At 30.4% G+C, this 18,688-nt stretch overlaps 1 protein-coding gene and 1 long non-coding RNA gene across 2 annotated transcripts; one reads left to right on the top strand and one right to left on the bottom strand.

Moving 5' to 3' along the window:
* LOC125418235 (NAD(P)H-dependent 6'-deoxychalcone synthase) lies at positions 1–1,776 on the bottom strand. Its single transcript, XM_048475478.2, has 4 exons — positions 1,304–1,776; positions 949–1,186; positions 640–819; positions 1–531 (listed from the first exon to the last, which is right to left on the bottom strand). Exons 1-4 carry the CDS (start codon positions 1,633–1,635, stop codon positions 310–312), a joined length of 972 nt encoding a protein of 323 aa, XP_048331435.2. The 5' UTR covers positions 1,636–1,776; the 3' UTR covers positions 1–309.
* Positions 1,777–4,424: 2,648 nt separating this feature from the next.
* LOC132799812 (uncharacterized) lies at positions 4,425–8,021 on the top strand. Its single transcript, XR_009634700.1, has 2 exons — positions 4,425–4,911; positions 7,622–8,021. It is a non-coding gene; the product is annotated as an uncharacterized LOC132799812 (long non-coding RNA).
* The last annotated feature ends 10,667 nt before the right edge of the window (positions 8,022–18,688 follow it).

Genomic DNA, 18,688 nt, shown 5'->3' with positions numbered 1-18,688 from the left:
TTTAATAGAATAGAGTAATAACCTTCATAGCTTGGGACGTTTACAAATTGTATGTGTTACATTTTATAGAGCAAGATACAAATTTCCTCTAACAACGATGCTTTTTATCCAAGGCAAAACAAGAAACAAAGAGAAAGAAAGAACACATATATACATATATATATATATATATATCATAAAACTATGCACAGAATGCTAAATAGTAACATCACATATATATATATATATATATCAAAGAAATGAAATGATCTAGATATAGCTATGAACATCATATATATCAAAGTTTATTTTTGCCCTCCATGGAGTTGATCAAAGCTCTCTGTCCCACAACTCTTGAAGAAAGTCGGGATCAGTTCCATTTCTAACAGTAACATCAAGTATAAATTTCTTTTGTGGGAGTTGACTGATCCTGTGAAGATCCTCCTGTGTTAGTTCCCAATCAAAGATTTCCAAATTCTCTTTTAGCCTATCCTTGTTAAAGCTCTTAGGCACTGAAGTTGCTCCTTGCTCATATATCCATCTAAGAGAAACCTGCCATTCCAAACCAAAAAGAACCATATATCATCTGATAGACTCAATCTTTCAGATACTAATCAAAACAGGGAAGGTTCTACAAAATTAAATGAAAATTTTAAGAACCTGAGCAACGGATTTGCCGTGAGCAGTTGCTATGTCCTGCAGAACTTGGTTCTCCATAACATGATTGGATCCCCATGGGGCGCCTTTGGCTCCCAATGGACTGTAGGCAGTGACTATGATATTGTTGGCCTTGCAGAACTCTATGAGCTTCTTCTGTTGCCATATTGGGTTCATCTCCACCTTTTTTTTATTTATTTATAACCCCCAAAAAACAATGTAATTTAATCAAATTATAGTTCTTGAAAAATTTATAATTAATTTTCCTACCTTGAAACTCATTGGTGAAAAAAACAAAAAAAAAGGACTCACTTGATTCACAGCAGGTGGGATCGTGGCAAATGAGAGCAAGTTTTGAAGCTTCCTGGTAGAGAAATTACTGACTCCAATGGACTTGGTAAGCCCAAGTCTCTGGCTTTCCTCCATGGCTGCCCAAACAGATTTGTAGTCCATTGGCAAAACATCTTTTATGGGCAGTTGGGCTTCTCCTGGTTTGGCACTAATGGGAAAGTGGACTTGATAGAGGTCCAGGTACTTCAGCTGAAGAGTCCTGCAATCCAAACAAAAACCTCATCCTCAACATTTCTTCTTTTTTTTTATATAAAAAATAAATAAAAAAAATAAAAAAAAAGCATCTTTGAAAGGCAAATTTATGCTTATATCTCACCGAAGGGATTTCTGTAGAGCAGGGATAACAAGGTTGGGATGAGCATCATTGGACCACAGCTTGGAAGTGATAAAGAGTTCATCCCGGCAACCAACAAGGCCTAGTTTAAGAGCTTCAGCTATGGCTTCCCCGAGTGCCTGTTCAGACCCATATAAAGAAGCTGTATCAAAGTGGCGGTAACCAAGCTTTATAGCCTCCAATACTGCAGTTTTCAAAAGGGTAGCGTCGGAGCTAGCGGAAGAAGTGCCAAGGCCAAGGACCGGCATGCTTCGGTGGCCAACAGAGGAGCTCAGAACCACCTTTGGGATAAACTTAGACCCTGCAGCAGCCATTTTCTTTTTCTGTGAATATGGAGTAGTTTTGGTGATTGATGTTGGACGAAGCGTATGGTTAGCAAATCTGTGAAAACTTTTACCAATTCATAGAAAGGTAAAGGGCTGAAAGAGACAGGTTCAAATTGATTGCTTGCGTTATTGCAAACGACACAGAACACTGGGTTGAAAAAATCTCCACATATATATTCTTGTAGGGTACGTCGTCAAATTTGACGTTGAACTTGGTTAACTGTTCCATAACATTTATCACTATTTTATATTTTGCAAGTTACGGGTAAAAACAGAGAAGGTTGGATATATTTATTAAAAATAATAATAATAACAAGAAGTTTGGAAAGAGACAGAGAATTCAAGGTTGGCTATATAAAATGAAACCACCACAATTTTTTGGTGGACTTCGACAAACTGTGTTTGTAAAACCAAATCAATTTTAAAAGACGACATTCTTGACTTCTTCATCAAAGTCTGGAATGGTTTTAAACAAATATACAGACCACAAGAACTAAGATACTATTCAATTTATATTTTGAGGATCCATGGACTACATGGAGGAGTAAAAAACATAACAAAATTGGGATTGTCATAAATGGGAAAGACAAAAAAATTAAAAATAAAAAAATAAAAATCTAGAAAAGTATATTCTCGGAATATTATTAGCAGACACGGGATGGTAAAAGTGAAGACTTTTAAACCCAATTTGACACGTAGGTTGGATCTAAAATAATCCAATCCAATCAAAAACAAAGTTACACGTAAAGTTTGTTCAGAGACAAAATAGCCAAAGGTGACAAAATTGTCCATCCAGAAGTCAAATATTCTTAATGAAATATAATATCTAATAATAATTCCACACATTTATTATACTTGGCAAAATTTTACTCGTCGGCATGGAAAAATTTTTCAGGAGAAATTTTTTAGTACACAATGTATAAGATGATTTAGTACACATAACCATTTAAAAAATACCACCTCTACTATTAATTACACATCACAAACAAAAAAATCCAAATCAGCAAATATTTTTATGTCGGTAGTTTGTTTTTCTTCCGTGTTTTTTTCTAGCCTACAACTTATTCTTGATAAATTGAAAAATAAATACACTCTACAACTTCTTCTCCATCAGGCAATCCATCATATATCTTTGTTTTTAATAGTTCTTCTCAACTTTGTCTAGCTCTTCCATATATTTGATAATAATATAATTTTACAGAAGGGATGGAAAAACAAAAGAAACAAGATCAGGTTGTATTTTGGACACCCATAAATAGAGGATAGCGCAAATTAATAATGGAGATTTTGAGTGTCTGTTTGCAGTCTATGAAAATTTATTTTGAATGTTCAACTTAGGTTTTTCACTGGTGTCTTCATCAAGGATTGGGATGAAAAAACTAAAGAACCATGATAAAAATTGTTGGAGAATACGACCTATAATCATTCCACTACCAGAGAAAAAGAGTGTGGGCATGAAAAGATTCAAGGTAAGAATTGCTGGAGCTTGTAATATGTAATGATCCAATTGAAGAAAAAGTAATTGTTATGTTAGAGCATCCTCAATTAATTCTTTTAAAAAAAAAAACATTTTTTGTATAATAAAAGTCATTTTAATTTTTAAAGAGTTAAACTTTAAAATCTCTTCCAACAACATTTTTTATATCATATTTTTTATTTTTTTTTTTCAATAAACATTTATTGCTATATTTCTTTCCTTACTTTTTTTGGTTTTTTACTAGAATTTTCTCTTAATTATTTTGTTATTTCCCTCCATTTTTCTTCATAGATCCAACCAAATCATTGACTATATTAATATAGTGGTCTTGAAATTTGATGATCATTAAATAATGAAGAGTGGGTTTAACTCTCCAAAAAAATTAAAATACAGAGTAGGTTGGAAGCTGTTTTTACATATTGACTTTTCAAAATAAAAATATAAAAAATCTATTAGGAATGCTCTTATCCCAATTAAGAAAAATTCAATATTACCAAAAAAAAAAAAAGAAAATTAAAAAAAAAATGAACGGCGATAAAATGTGTTAGTGCCATTTGGACATTTAAAATAATCTGTAATCAATAATACAGGTGGAACTATTCAATAGGTTATGTGTAACAACTCAATTTCCATGTCAGAACACATTGTGTGTACTGAACAAGTTCTCATGGGGATGATATTATTGTGTTTTGTGCATTTTGATTCTTGAGTTTATTTTATTTAAATTCATAACAGCTTGGTTTGATTCTTGAGTTTGTTTTAGTTAAATTCATAACAGCTTAGTTTGGCTTGGCACAGACAAAGATTATCTACTTGAAATGGATGAGTGCTCATTGCTATAAAAACAATGCAGAAGAAATATATATAACACTACGATTTGAAAAAATGTCTTGAGTTAGAAATTTCGATTGAGTTTGCCAAGAGAGATTAAAATTGACCAAATAGGTTTACGGTTGATTTTTTCCTACAGGATGAAATCTATATCAACCGAGATAACATGACAAAATATTCATAAAGCGTTCATTGATACCAATCTATAAGCAAATAGTAGGACAAAAAATTGAAAAGTGATGATGAGAGGTATTTTGATCATTTATTATTTAGACCCCACAATTTAAATGTTCGGCCCCATATATTTAAATATTATATTATTTTATTATTAAATTATTATTTTTGAATAAATCAAAACTCATAATTCGGTTTCACTGCATGCATCCTATATATTATATTATTTTAATAATAGTTCATTAGTTTTTTACTCGCTTACCTTTTTATATATGTATATTATTAAATCATTTTTAAATATTTTCTCACCGATTGATTTGACTTTTACTTTTCACTCATCTTCTTCATCATCTCTCGCGGGGGGAGACAGGAAAAACAAGAAAGAGAAACCAGCCATGGGAAACCAAAAAAAAAGGTGACGGTGAGCTCTACAACTTTTCATCAAAATTTGTAATTTTTATATCCACCCATCCCAAACCATATAGACCTATTTGAAGCCCACATCACTAGCAACCCTTAATTGCCTTATCTTACTGTGAAATGGCATGAATTGGTTGGAAACTACACAAATCCGGTGAGCTTCATCAAGCTCCGATCACCGGATTTTGATGAGTTTCAAACCATGATTAGCTCTTTTCCCACTATTCGGGACCCTTTGAGTCTGATTCCAAGCTCTGTTTAGCTCCATTCGAGTTCGTTTGGTCGGTATGAAGAGACTAACTTTAGGCCGTGATTTTTCTGTAAAATTCCGACCATCACGGGCTACATCGAGTCTAATGAAGGTTAGCATAGTGTTACTTATCTTTTGGACTTTCCATTGATACCTAGATTATGAATTATTGTTAAGCATTTGAGAAGTTGCCATTGATGGATCTAGGATTTGTATTTATGTTGAAATTAGACAAAAATTGGACAAGTCTTTAGGCAATTAATGTTACAATTAGATTCCTAACGATTATGAGGTGCTAATAGAATAATTAATTTCAACTAATTTTTAAGATATTGAAAAATCTCAAAATTGAGCTTTAGGCTAAACAGGTTCATAATCTAATTTGTCCAATCATATGTCTAGTTTTTGTATTTCTTAAGTTATGAAGTGGAATTGGATCTTACAATTCTAGTTGTGTTTTCATTTGCTTTTATAGAAGATCAAATAATATTTTTGTAATATTTTAGACATTCAATACTAAGCTGGTATGTGTGGTGTTTATTTATTACGTAAGTTTATTTATTGTGTTTGATTGAGATTATTATATGAAATTTAGAGCTAGTATGCATGCGTGTAGATTGATATATATATATATATATATTTGTTAAAATATTATGTATATATAAAGAGTGAATTTATGGTGTGGTCCGTCTGCATGCGAATCCACGCCATAATATTATCCTATATATAAATATATATATACATATATGTGAATATATATGAAAAAACATATAAATATATATGAATATGCATGTGTGTGAATATATGTGATCATATATATATATATATATATATGATGTAAGTGTGTATGGATATATATATATATATATATATATTTTGTATAAGTATATATATTAGCATGCTTATATTTGTAAACAAGATTGTCTTTACATATATATGATTATATTTATATGTGAATATATATACATATACTTGTAAACAAGATTGTCTTTACATGTGTATGACTATTTTATACGTGTGTATATATATATATATATATATATATATATGTGAATGTATTTATATATATATATATATTGTGTTATTTAGGAATTTTAAAAAAAATTATATGTTATGTACATTTTAAAAATTTATGAAAATTGTTATTTAAATTTATTGTGTAGATTTTATGTCATTTAAATATATTTGATGCATGAACTTTATATCTATGGTTGTAAAGGAATTATTGTGTTAAACTATTGTTAAACTTATGGTTAGGTTTTATTGTTGAGTTTAGTATGCTAAATAAAATATATTTATGTATGAGTTTCATGTGATTTAATATAATTTTTATGTAAATTAATTTATGGATTTAAAGAAATAATAATTTTTATTGTATAAATATATTTGTGTATTTTGAATATTTGAGAAAATGAAATTATTTTTGGTAATAATTAATTTTATAAAATCATTGGATTTATGCGACAATTTAAAAGGAAATATGGAATTTTATGGAATCAATAAAAGTATATAAATCCAATTGTATTTCGTCAAATTTCAATATTTATAATATTATAAAATTTTATAATTTTTAGATGCATCATACAGTACTGGTGTTTTGTACTATATTGTTAATTGGCGCTCAAATATGTATGGTTGTCTTGTGGGAGCCATAGACTTGAGAGCTAGCAAATATATTTGCACAGCGAGCATCAGCTGCCCCCATCTTTGGTTACAGGATGGTTGTTTATTATGGTTATAGATCAGCGCGTAAGTTATATTCATGGTTGCCCTTATGAGCTGCGTTGAGAGAGGGTAGGCGCACAGTCGTCTCTCCCTTTGGTTGCAAGATTACTATTATTATGGATTAGCCTGTGTATATATGTATGACCATCTTGTGGGAACTATGGGTCTGAAGTATGATATGTATAGTACATAGTAAGCATCAGTCACTCTCTTAGTCGAATGATGATTGTTTTAGCCATGGTAAGTTATAAGCAGTTGGCACCGTGGGACTCCAAAGTAACCGATTGCAGGTTTTTCTCTTTAACCTCCCTGTCAGATAGTGTTCGAGATGCTGAATATCATCTGGCACCACTGGTATATTGTATGATGTATCAAGTATCTTTATATATATATATATATATTAAGTTATGTTATGTTTATATGTACCACACTATATGGGGGGCAATGATCCTATCGGTTTATAAGTAGCTTAGCTTCGTGGGTTTGCTGCCTACAATTCTAGGGGATTGGATGACCATTATAGGCAATCATCCTGGACTGTATTAGCAGCAAGGCAGCGGCGATAGCTGACATCATGAGATCGCGTGTTAGCATATTATATAGTATCGTATATACCTCTGATATAAGTGTGCATATTTCGTGGTATATTTATGAATTTTAAAATTTTATTTTAATTTATCTTATTTTATCTATTAATAATTATGATTTCAAGTATTACCCTTATTTGTCTTTATCATTATTATTGTTGTTGACGTTATGATTAATATTGTTATTATGTCTTTATTATTATTATTATTATTATCATTGTTATTGGTTATCATCATCATCTTTATCATTATTAATATCGTTGTTGTTATTATTATCATTATTATTGTATTTGTTATTAGTATTTATCACAATTATTTTTATTATTAATTCAATTATTTATTATTATTATTATTGTTATTAATAATTTTACTGTCATTATTATTATTTCTATTTTTTATTTATTCATTATTGCTAACATTATTATTACTTATATTTATATTATTATCGTTATTATTTTTATTGTACTATCATTTATTATTATTACTATTATTATCATCATCATACTGTAGCTTTCAAACAAGTATCACAGCCTATGTGCAAGAACGATAGCCATTGGACAAGTATAAAAACCCCTGAGCAAGTGGTAGCTTTGGGCAGGTGTGATAGCCCTTGGGCAAGTAGGTTATATGATAGCTCTTGGGCAAGTGGTAGCTTTCGGGCATATATGTTAGCCATCAGACAGATACGGTTATATGATAGCACTTGGAGAAGTTGTACTAATACTATTATTATCATTACTGTCATTAATACAATAGTAATTATAATTGGTATTGTGGTCGTTGTTTTGTTACCTTCTTTCTACGTTTATGCATTAGTATGTTCATTAACTGGGGTGGAAATATAGAACTGTACTAAGTGGATGGTGTGAACAAATATGAGTATTTAAAGTTTATTAAATTATTTCTAGTATATACATTTTTATATTTTTGTATCGAAGTGCTGCTATTTATGGAATTATTTATAGTAAAATGGGAGGAATAAGGTAGTACTTTTAGCAGTATGTTTTCTGTATAAAGAATTTCATAACACGCCCAATCCTTATGGGAGATGTTGTCGGATTTTTCGTAGGACAATAATATAGAGTTTCCTCTAGGATCAAGACTTATATAGGATTCCGGTAAGGGATCCTGGATGGGTCCTGACAATAAAACTCCACTTTGAGTTCTTCATTGCTTTTATTCCTGTGTAGTATTTAATGGGTGGAGCTAAAGTTTGACCTGGGGGGCTATGGTCCCAGAGTTTTTAAAATCTTTTACTTTACATATATATTTTCAATACATCTTTAAGGAGACTTATTAGTTAAAGTCTTTTAAAGCAATACTTTAACCTCTCAATAAAATTAGTATCTCATCGGAGGCCGTTATCCTTTTGATTTATATAATTTAGTCTTTTCCATGAAAATTTTGATAATAATCTAGATTTGTACGATAATTAGGTGTTAAATTGACCCTTTTATATTTTTGCCTTTTGTGCTTTTGATCTTCAATATATAGTTTTTTGGATTTTTTGAAAAGTGTGGCTGGTATACACCCTTACACCAACACCCATATGATCTAAGTATAGTTTCTTTTTCTTTTTCTTTCTTTCCCCCCCCCCCCCCCCCCCTAATGGAACAGAACATTCTTTTTTTTTTTTTCTTTTTTAGAATTATTTGTTTTATTAGCCTATCAATTTGTTGTGTACCTAAATTTATGTGTAGTTTCCATATAATTTTGTAATTAATTTAACGTGTAATAAATAATAAATATTTACATATGAATATAGATTGTACATGTAAATTTTAATAATTTTATTTACCACATTTATATTGATTAAAATAAAATTCGGCCTCCAAAGATTATTTTCTTCTTGGCCATGGCTCCATTGATTGGCCTAGTAATTTCCATCTCCCTTTTGGTATTATTCTATTTACTTTTTATTTATTTTTTAAAATTTATATCTTTTTATCTCATCCTTTTTTTTTTTTTAAGGATTTATATTTCATGATCTATATATATATATATATATATATATAAGCTGATATCATTTTACCCCTAAGTTATAACATATTTCTCATGCTATGAATTTGATGAAATTAATTATACACAACCTATATAATTAACTTTTTTTTGCAAACAACAGTTTTATACACATATTTGTTTACAAACAATTTTAGAATATTTTATTTTGTGTCTATGTAGTATAATTGATTTGGTAAAACTCATTAAAAAATTATGCATGATTGAACTAAAATGATACAATAATAATATTTTAAGGGACAATGTGACAAATATCAAAGTTGAGGGTAAGCTTAAAAAATATATCATAATTTGGACGGTATTTTTATTTTTATTTTTTTTGTAATGAAAGGTAAAATAATACTAATCTTTATTTTTATTCCTATTACATTAGAACGATTTAATATTTTTAATATCAGATTTTTTATCGACCTTTGAATTATATTCAAAGTTAAGATTTAAAATTCAAAATAGTAAAATATGAATTTAATAATATATCAAAATCCTATTTAAAAAATTTGAACCCTATTTGTATCTAATGATTAATAAATATAATTTTGAATTTAAAAAATTGGTTAAAAAAACATTACAACATTAGTCATGTATATATATATATATATATATTTTTTTTTTGGCTTAAAAGAAAAAAAAAAAAAAAAGATGCATCTTGGTAGTATCATAGGCATCAAGTCGTAGTCCTGCACCATACAGTATTACGACATGGAATCATCTGAGATAATAATAAAGCTTGTCAAAACTCGAACCTTAACTTCAAAACTTATTTTTATACATATTTTGAACTAATTCATATTTGGAGGTAATATAGGTTAATGACTAAACAAATGATATAATGTTCTATGGGAATAGGGATTGACAAAGTCAAAACTATATATATATATATATATATATATGTATGTTCAATGGAGGGCCAATAAATGTGTTCCAAGGCTTATAAAAAAATAAAATAAAAAATAAAAAGGAAAAAAGGGTACAACCTAATTTTTAAAAGCAGTCCTCCATGCCAGCAGGAAAAACAACAATCTCTTATATTTGCGGCACCTCTTTGAAAGCTAGAAATTTTTTGTAATAAAGTCATCGAAGATCATAAGACACGTAAGAGATAATTAAGTATAGAGTACGAACTCTAGTAAGAGTAAAAATAAAAATAAAAATAAAAATAAAAATAATAAAAAAAGGTTGCAACTATCATTTGCTAGGAACTATAGTATCCACACACACACACACACACACACACACACACAGAGAGTTAAATGGAAATTCTAAATTTATATGTTATAAAAGGGACAAAACTATTACCAAAAGAAAAAAAAAATGTCAAGCAAAAATTATTACCCAAAAAAAAAAAAAAAAAAAAAAGCAAAACTTGCTAGACTCTATAGTATCCACACACACACACACACAGAGTTAAATGGAATTTTTTTTTCTTTTTTTTTTTTTGTTTAATATGTAGGAAATTTATTATTATATGTTATAAAAAGGACCAAAACTTATGACCCAAAAAAAAAAAAAAAAAAAAAAAGAAGCAAAACTTGGTTTGGACAGGCTAAATTGGAAACAATATCTACAAAGAAGAATGATAGATCCGAAATGAAAATATGGTGTTCCAGTAGAAGTTTGGGCATATGTTATTTCTAAAAGTAGACGTTCCACTTTCAAATCCTTGGCTAAATTCACAATGTAATAGGAACCTTTGAGTGGTTTTTTTGATTCAAATTTGATTTATTACCTTTTTTTTTTTTTTTCTTTTGGTTCCAACTCGGAGAGTGAAAACTTCAAAAGCAATGCATGTTTCGAAAGCATAGGCTTACAGTGCTATACGTTTGTTTTTATATGTTCTTATGTAACAAATGATTTTTATGTGGTATGAGAATCTAGGCTGGCAAAGATATAGCTGTACATCAGTAAATGAAGTACAGGGATTATCTAGAAAACAGTGCAAAACTCCATTACTTGAAGCAACCCTTCATTTCAAAAAGCATCAACAACATGTTATTCAACTGCATCTCCTCGGCAGCTAGAAAGTCTTTTGTAAAGTTTCTCAATTTAACTCATGTCCCAAAAAAAAAAAAAAAAAAAAAAAACATAATTATTTCCTTTTTTGGATGAATATGATGGCAAACGTCAAATTCTCCGTGTAAATTTTTCATGTTATCTTTAACAATAAACGTGCACCTTAATCTTGCCTCAAAAGGACCAAAATTTTTTTCCAAATAGATTTCTTTTGTCATCTTTATAAGAAAAAAAAAAAAAAAAAAAAAAGAGCATTTAGATTAGTCAATGATGTAATAGATATAGCCATTAGTCCATGTCCATATGGAATTATAATTGGTAAGAAATTCAAGAGTCATAGAGATAAACATTCTTTCTGGCAATGCAGGTAATGGTGGCGCAACCCTTTAAATCTAGGTATGTCATGAAGAAATTCAGTTCATGCTGAAAGCAAAACCAAGTTCAATAAGCTCACACCATAAGAGTTTCTGAAACCTGCTTTGTCCTGTTGTGAGTAGTCTTTGTCGCTGCCTTTGAAATTTGAAGAAATGCTACTTCTTCTGGATATCATCTAGAAATGCTTACTTCTTGACGAGTACTTCAGTTGAAATTTATTAAAAAATTCATGCAATATTCTTGGGGAAGATTATAAACATTTTCAGAAAATCTGCTTAACAATAATCGGGATTTCCAAACTATTACTATTCACTGCTTAAAGAGCAATGAGCTAGAAATAAAGGATCCTAATGGTCAACAGCTTGAGGTATATAATAAATTCACATTCTAATAGTTTAAGTTTTTGGTATCATTAGTAATTTAATATAATATTAAAACTCAAAATCATACACATCTAGGTTTAAGTCATAGTACCGCCACATTACCCTCTACTTGGTGAATGAACCCATATCCTAATAACTTAAACATATACCCAAATGTTAATAACTTGAACACATGGTAGGGAGAATTCCATAATAGATATTATTATGAAATTTGAATAGAATATTTGAAAATATCTATAAAACTTATTTATTTTTTAATTTTGAAAAAAAAGTTATCAAAAAAATTATGAATATTATTAATGTTTAGTAAAACGTTTTGCCAAATTAACATTTAATAATAATTTTTTTTACCTTGTAATAGTCTTCTAACCATTTAATGTATAAGTAAAATAGAATGAAATGAATTGAATAATTTGGATATGTTTTATTCATTGATAAAATATATATATACTTTGCTATCATTTTGTATAAATAGTATTTATTAGAATCTTATAACTGCAAATTAATAGTTGACTATACAAAAATGAAAAATAATAGCATATGGAAATATAATATTATGAAGAATTAATATTGGTACTATTTTTATTAATAACATTAAACAAACAAAAATAAAAAGATGATAGATAATATTTTTCAGCTTGCCAAGTTGGAATATATTCTATGCCAATGTTGGTAAATAGATTATTAAATTTATATATGTGAAATAATAATAGTATCGTTTCAAACTCAACCTGTCAGGACCCGTCCAGAATTCCTTCCCAGAATCCTAGACAAGCCCTGATCCCAGGAAAATACCACCGAATCTTCCAACGGAAAATCCGGCAGCACCTCCCCTAAGGGTAGGACTTACCACAAATTACCTGCACTGAAAACACACTTCTATATTCATCCCCTTATTTCTCCCACAATACTACAAATTGATTCTACAATTTTACAGCACTTCAAGAATAACAGCAACTCAGTGCATAAATAATAACTACATGTCCAATACAATATACAGAGCATTATACAATTAAATGTGGAATTAAAAAAATGACAGATAAGGAAGCAATACAAGATGGAGAGGAAAAAAGGAAGAAATACTTCTTGGACTCTCGGTAATGAACTGAGACGTTGGGCTCGCACCGGACAATCAACGTCTCCCAACCTGGACCTAGGGGAACGGAATTAAAAAACGTGAGATGCTAATCATCTCAGTGAGTGACTCTATCTACTGAACACTTTTAATATTAATAATATAACAAATAGAGGAATTTAATTAATACCAACAATTAAATAAATAAATAATAAACATTTGAAGGTAATACTTTCTCTCAAAACCCTCACTATTCACTCCGTTGGAAATGTTTCCCTTTTAAAACATTTTCACAAAACCCGATATTCGTACTTGCCAAAAACCAAGGGATCAATTAATTTAATAAATAATAAATAAATACCCCAATTATAAATAAAATGTAATAAGATATAATAAATAAATTTTGAATACTTTGGAGTTTGAAATTTTATTTGAAAATTTACACTTGACGCACTACACCATATACCAGTGATGCCTTTCGATACCCAGCGTCTCGAGCACCGACTGGCGGGAGATTAAAGAGAGAAACTTGCATACGGCAATCCGGCGTCCCGACAGTACTGCTGCTGAAACCGTCATCCCGGCCAAGGAGGGGGGCGGCTATGTGCACTATATCAAACTTGCCTGCCCACGGTCCAATGGCAACTCACGGGAGACATAATACTTGCGCGCTAACCACATATACACCGGAACACCAATACTGTATGAGTGCGTCTAAATTAATTATTAAATTAATTATAACCGTACCGTTTTTTCAAAATCACCGTGGGAAATATACCAATTCTTAAATTTACCATCTCACATTTCTTTTTAACATACCCGGTACGAAAACATCGATAACGATAAAACAATAATTTTTCTCGTAACAGGAGGTTCAACAAAGAATATACCACAGGTATAATTATAAAATTTAAACCACCAATTAAACAAATAATTTCCTTAAAATAGTCAAACCAATTATGCCCAAAAATAATATAAAATCCAGACACAATTAATTACTGAAAATACTTGCTCATGTGTAATAAATACAATTAAATCACAATAATAAAAATCGGAGATTTCTTAATAACCCAAAATTTTCATTTAGCACCAATAACATACACGTACGTATAAAATAATATTTTTCCATAATTATAATTAAATTTCACTACATGAGCATAATTGCAGATATCAATTAAACACCAAATAAATATAATTAATTACCCCAAAACATTTTTAAAGGTGGGTCACTCACCTGGAGCACGCAATTAACCTAAGATCTTCCATGGGATCAATTCCACGATTCACCCGTGCTCCTAGAACACAATTCACACACAGTCAAATAAATTAATATTTTATTCGGATAAATAATACTCGGTACCCGGGGGGTTAAACATAAACGTTAACCAAAATAGTCGAATAATATACTTAATCGAAGCTTGTGGAACGAGGATCGCATTACCGGTCTCCATTGACCCCAATTCCACCGGTGATGGCCGGAAAGCTTCGGCCGGTTTTGATCTCCTCGTATCTCGCAAACCGCTTCGAATTTTGGAAATTGGAAGCCATATTTGAACTCAGAGGACCCAAAATAGGGGGAGAGGGGTGGCAATTTGGACTGGGCTGGCCGAAAAACACAAGAAAAGAGGAGAGAGAAATTTTCTGGCCGGCAACTTCTCCGGCCCGATCTGGGCGCTTCCGGTGGCCCGTGACCGTGAAATTTTGCGGCCGAGCTCGCCTCCTCCCTCCACTCGTCACTGGCCTGCACGTGACTCCTCCCGGTGGCCGGTGAGAACAAAAACGGTGAGGCCGAGAGGGAGAAAGGAAAGGAAAGGAAGAAGAAAAGAAGAAGAAGAAGAAGAAGAAAGAAAAGAGAAATTTTCCCCCGTGTCCCCCCCTTTTTCCCCACGTGGGGAGAAGAAAAGAAAAAGAAAAAGAAAAAGAAAAAGGAAAATAAAATAAGATAAAATAAAATTAAATAATTAAATAATATTATTATATAAAATAACAATAATAAAATAATTTGGTATTAAGCATGGTTGACATGTGGCATCTCACCATGGTGACACATGGTCACATTTATTAAGTCACACGTGGCACATCGTTACACGTTTAAAAATAATATTAAAATAATACAGTATTTGAAAAACTCTACAGGTCCATAACTTTCAACCCACATGTCCAAATCGGACGTGCCACTAGTCTACGGACTCGTATCGACGAGCACTTTACAACCATGCATGAGTCAAAGCTCAACTTTGCATGAATAAAAAGTCAACTGCGGCACCCTTGGACAGTTTGGACCTCAACTTATTTTGCTCATATCTTTCAAATCGTAGCTCCGTTTTCAACGTGCTACTAGTCTACAAACTCGTGCCAACGTGTACTTCGTAACGGTACCTCAGTCAACCTACAATTCCATCCAAGTCAAAAAGTCAACTTTTGACCCCTTCGGTCAACGGTCAAAATCAACGGTCAAGCTCGGTCAAAGTTGGAAAATTTTCGTTGTACTTTGGGACGAGGTGTTACACAATCATTAAAGAATAATAGTTATGCATATAGTTAACCAATATAATTATCATTAAGGACAGTTATATGTAATACAAGTTTCATATACTTGGTATATTAACAATTAAATAAAAAATTATAAAGGAAATGGTATTTTAATAATTGTTTATCATATTTTACATCTTAAAATGAGAATTAAGAAGCGATTAACAATTTTCAACCACTTCGAATTCTATGTGATATTAAAATAACATTTATGAAATAGAGTGTAATTGTAATAATTATTTTATATATCTTAATTAATAAGTTATTTTTTAAATAAGTACTTTGTTTAAATATTTTTATTAATAATAATTTATTTGTGATTACTAACGTTTACTATAAATCAATTAAAAAAGATAAATATAATATCCATTTAATATCCTAACAACTTTTATAGTTAATTTGATAATTAATTTATTAAATAAACTAATTTTAAATTTTCAGTAAAAAATTCTATTTTTAAAAATAAATTTCCATTAATATCATAATTGTTTATGAGTTTTTATCAATATTCGATACTTTATTATATTTCTATAAAATTTTCATGTTATAAATTCTCAATATTTTCATCTATGCTGAAATTTTGAACTTGCATATTCCTCTTTCATTTTCATTGTTCCCTCCAGAATAAGCATTATACTTTTAATCTTCAATGTACACTAGCTTAAAAGGGCGTGGGTATTTATCAGCATTTATTCAAAGTCATTCCTGTCTTCATGCTTAATAATGTGAAATCAAGGAATTTGAGAAAAATATCGCAATTCCATCTTAAATTAATTAATTATACCGCAACTTCACTTCATGGGAGCAAATCTTAATTAACAACTCAAAATGTTTACCATTAAGATGAGTCTTTACGTTGATGCTTTTTTTTTTTTTTAATAAAAATAAAAAATTCGATCCAAAAGCGATAATTTTATTTTTGGCATTTTGCTTAGGCTTAGATAGAAAATTGGCTTTATACTAAAAAAATGGCAAGTTGTGCATGCCACTGCCAGCTTAATGCTTCAAGTCACTTCCTCATAGTCGAAGAGGAATACATTTTAAAACTCAACTAGAAATACACTACTTTCTCACTACTTCATGATCAAGAATACATTATATTTACTCATAGAGTTAAACTACCAGTGGCGTATCTGGCAGTTTATTGCTTTTTAAATTGCCTGCTTACTAGTTGTTTATAAAAGTATAAAAAATGATATACAAGGTATGTCAAACATATATTTGGAATTATATTCATATTGAATAAATAAAACTTTGCAAACTAATCACATCGTCATCAAGATACCCTTAGACTGACAGATGGCAAATGCCGTCCTTTGTTAGAAAGAAATTTGGCCTTCTGATGTTTTTGCTTTTTCAAACATTCTTTATGCCTTATTCTTTGCTTTTAGGAGGCTTAATGTTGTCTTGTTGAGAGTGATCAATTGTATTGCTATGAGACAATTTTGTTGTTTAAGGTTGTTAAGGCACTTCTCACTTCATTGAAGACAGATTAACGCAGACAACATGACAAAACATTTTGGCTTGCAATGCTCTTGAGAATTTGGAGCATAATGTCGCTTGCTAATATTTATTATAGAATAGAGACAATAGGATTTTATGTTTATATAAACCCTTTCGTCTGCCTGAGCGTCTTATTATAAATTGGCACTTTAACAGCTCATTCAATTAATTAAACTACATCTAGTAAACATAGTATTTTCAAATATGAAGGTTTAATGGAATCTTCTAAAGTTTCAGAGATCTTGAATCATATGCAGGTATCTTTCTAGACTCAGCCGCACCAAACTCTGCCTTGTGATTTTGCATCTAAACCATGTGTAATTTATATTATACACTATACCTTAGCAACATATCAATAGGTTAATTAAGGGAGATCATAAGCTGTTTTATTGCTCATGATGCTGATGATCTTGTCATTTAGTCACAACAGATCATGTGTCCTTAAATATATATGCAGTTTCCAACATATCACCTACAAAAGAGATGGTTTTCTGTTTTTGTCTTTGTTGATAGGAACAAGTATAAGATTGCATATTTTATCTTTTTAAACTTTGAGTAGAAGAAAAAAATATAGAAAAATGAGCAACTTGCACCCATCTCTTTCTTTCTATTATATACACCATTAAAATGAAAGAACTGTTTACTAATTTTCAGAGAGATAGAGAGAGAAGATTTTTTAAAATGCTGAAAATTCAGAGCAACCAATCTTGATTCTTCCAAGGCAATAGAACTTCTTGTCATCAATTTAAGTACATTGTTATTCTGCCTTGTTATAATTTAAAGAGTAAGCCCCTTTTGATTTTGTCCATTCATTACATGCACTCGAATTGTCTAGAACATTCTGCACTTTGTTAATGTTTCCTAATGTAAAAAGCACTTAACAATAAATTAACATAATCAGTTGCCTTATGCATAATGCAGAAAAATCATCAAAGGAATAATATTTAAGAAAGCTTGACAAAACTGGACCAATCAAAGGAATACTCATCTAATTATGTGAAAATGCAATATGTGAACGTCAGAAAAGGAAGTGATTGGTGTTCAAGAACTTATGTTAAATCAGTACATTAAGTGCAGTTCAGTTCTCTGATGAACTTCAAAGATAATGAACTAATTTACATAAAATTCAATATTACTTACATGTCGGATGATGCTAGAAGAAAACCCATGTAAATATCAATCATCAAAATTTATGCGATGGTAAACGGTGTGCAGCTAGAGGAGTAGAAGATGGAGAAACCAATAATACAAAAATAGCTTCTCGACCAGTCTTTGATTTTTTCTTCCATGTCAGGTTTAGCTGTAGGTACGAATATGTAAGCCTCTCTGAAAATTGTCTAATTCTATTTCATCTATTTGACTAACAAGTCCAGTTAACATCTTCTCTATTTCTGTTTGAACTGTCCTGGACAGAGAATGCAGATGAGAAGAAGAAGAAGAAGAATAAGAAGAAGAAGAAAAGGAAGAAGAAGAAGCTGATAAGGACAAGGAACAGTTGGTCCAAGACTGTTTCTTGGGGAGGGAAAGCTTCCTCTGTGTAGGACAAGAATTGGAGCAAGCATCCTTTAAACTGTGGAAGGCACAGTCACAGTTTTTATGGTATGGCCTAATGAGTCATCTTCTGTCACATGATATATAGTTATTTGTTGTAATCAGGTTGTTTAGTGTAGATAATTATGT

The sequence above is a fragment of the Ziziphus jujuba genome, chromosome 1, assembly GCF_031755915.1.
Source record: "Ziziphus jujuba cultivar Dongzao chromosome 1, ASM3175591v1".
Classification (NCBI taxonomy): domain Eukaryota; kingdom Viridiplantae; phylum Streptophyta; class Magnoliopsida; order Rosales; family Rhamnaceae; genus Ziziphus; species Ziziphus jujuba.
This window is presented reverse-complemented; position numbering and strand designations above follow the sequence as displayed.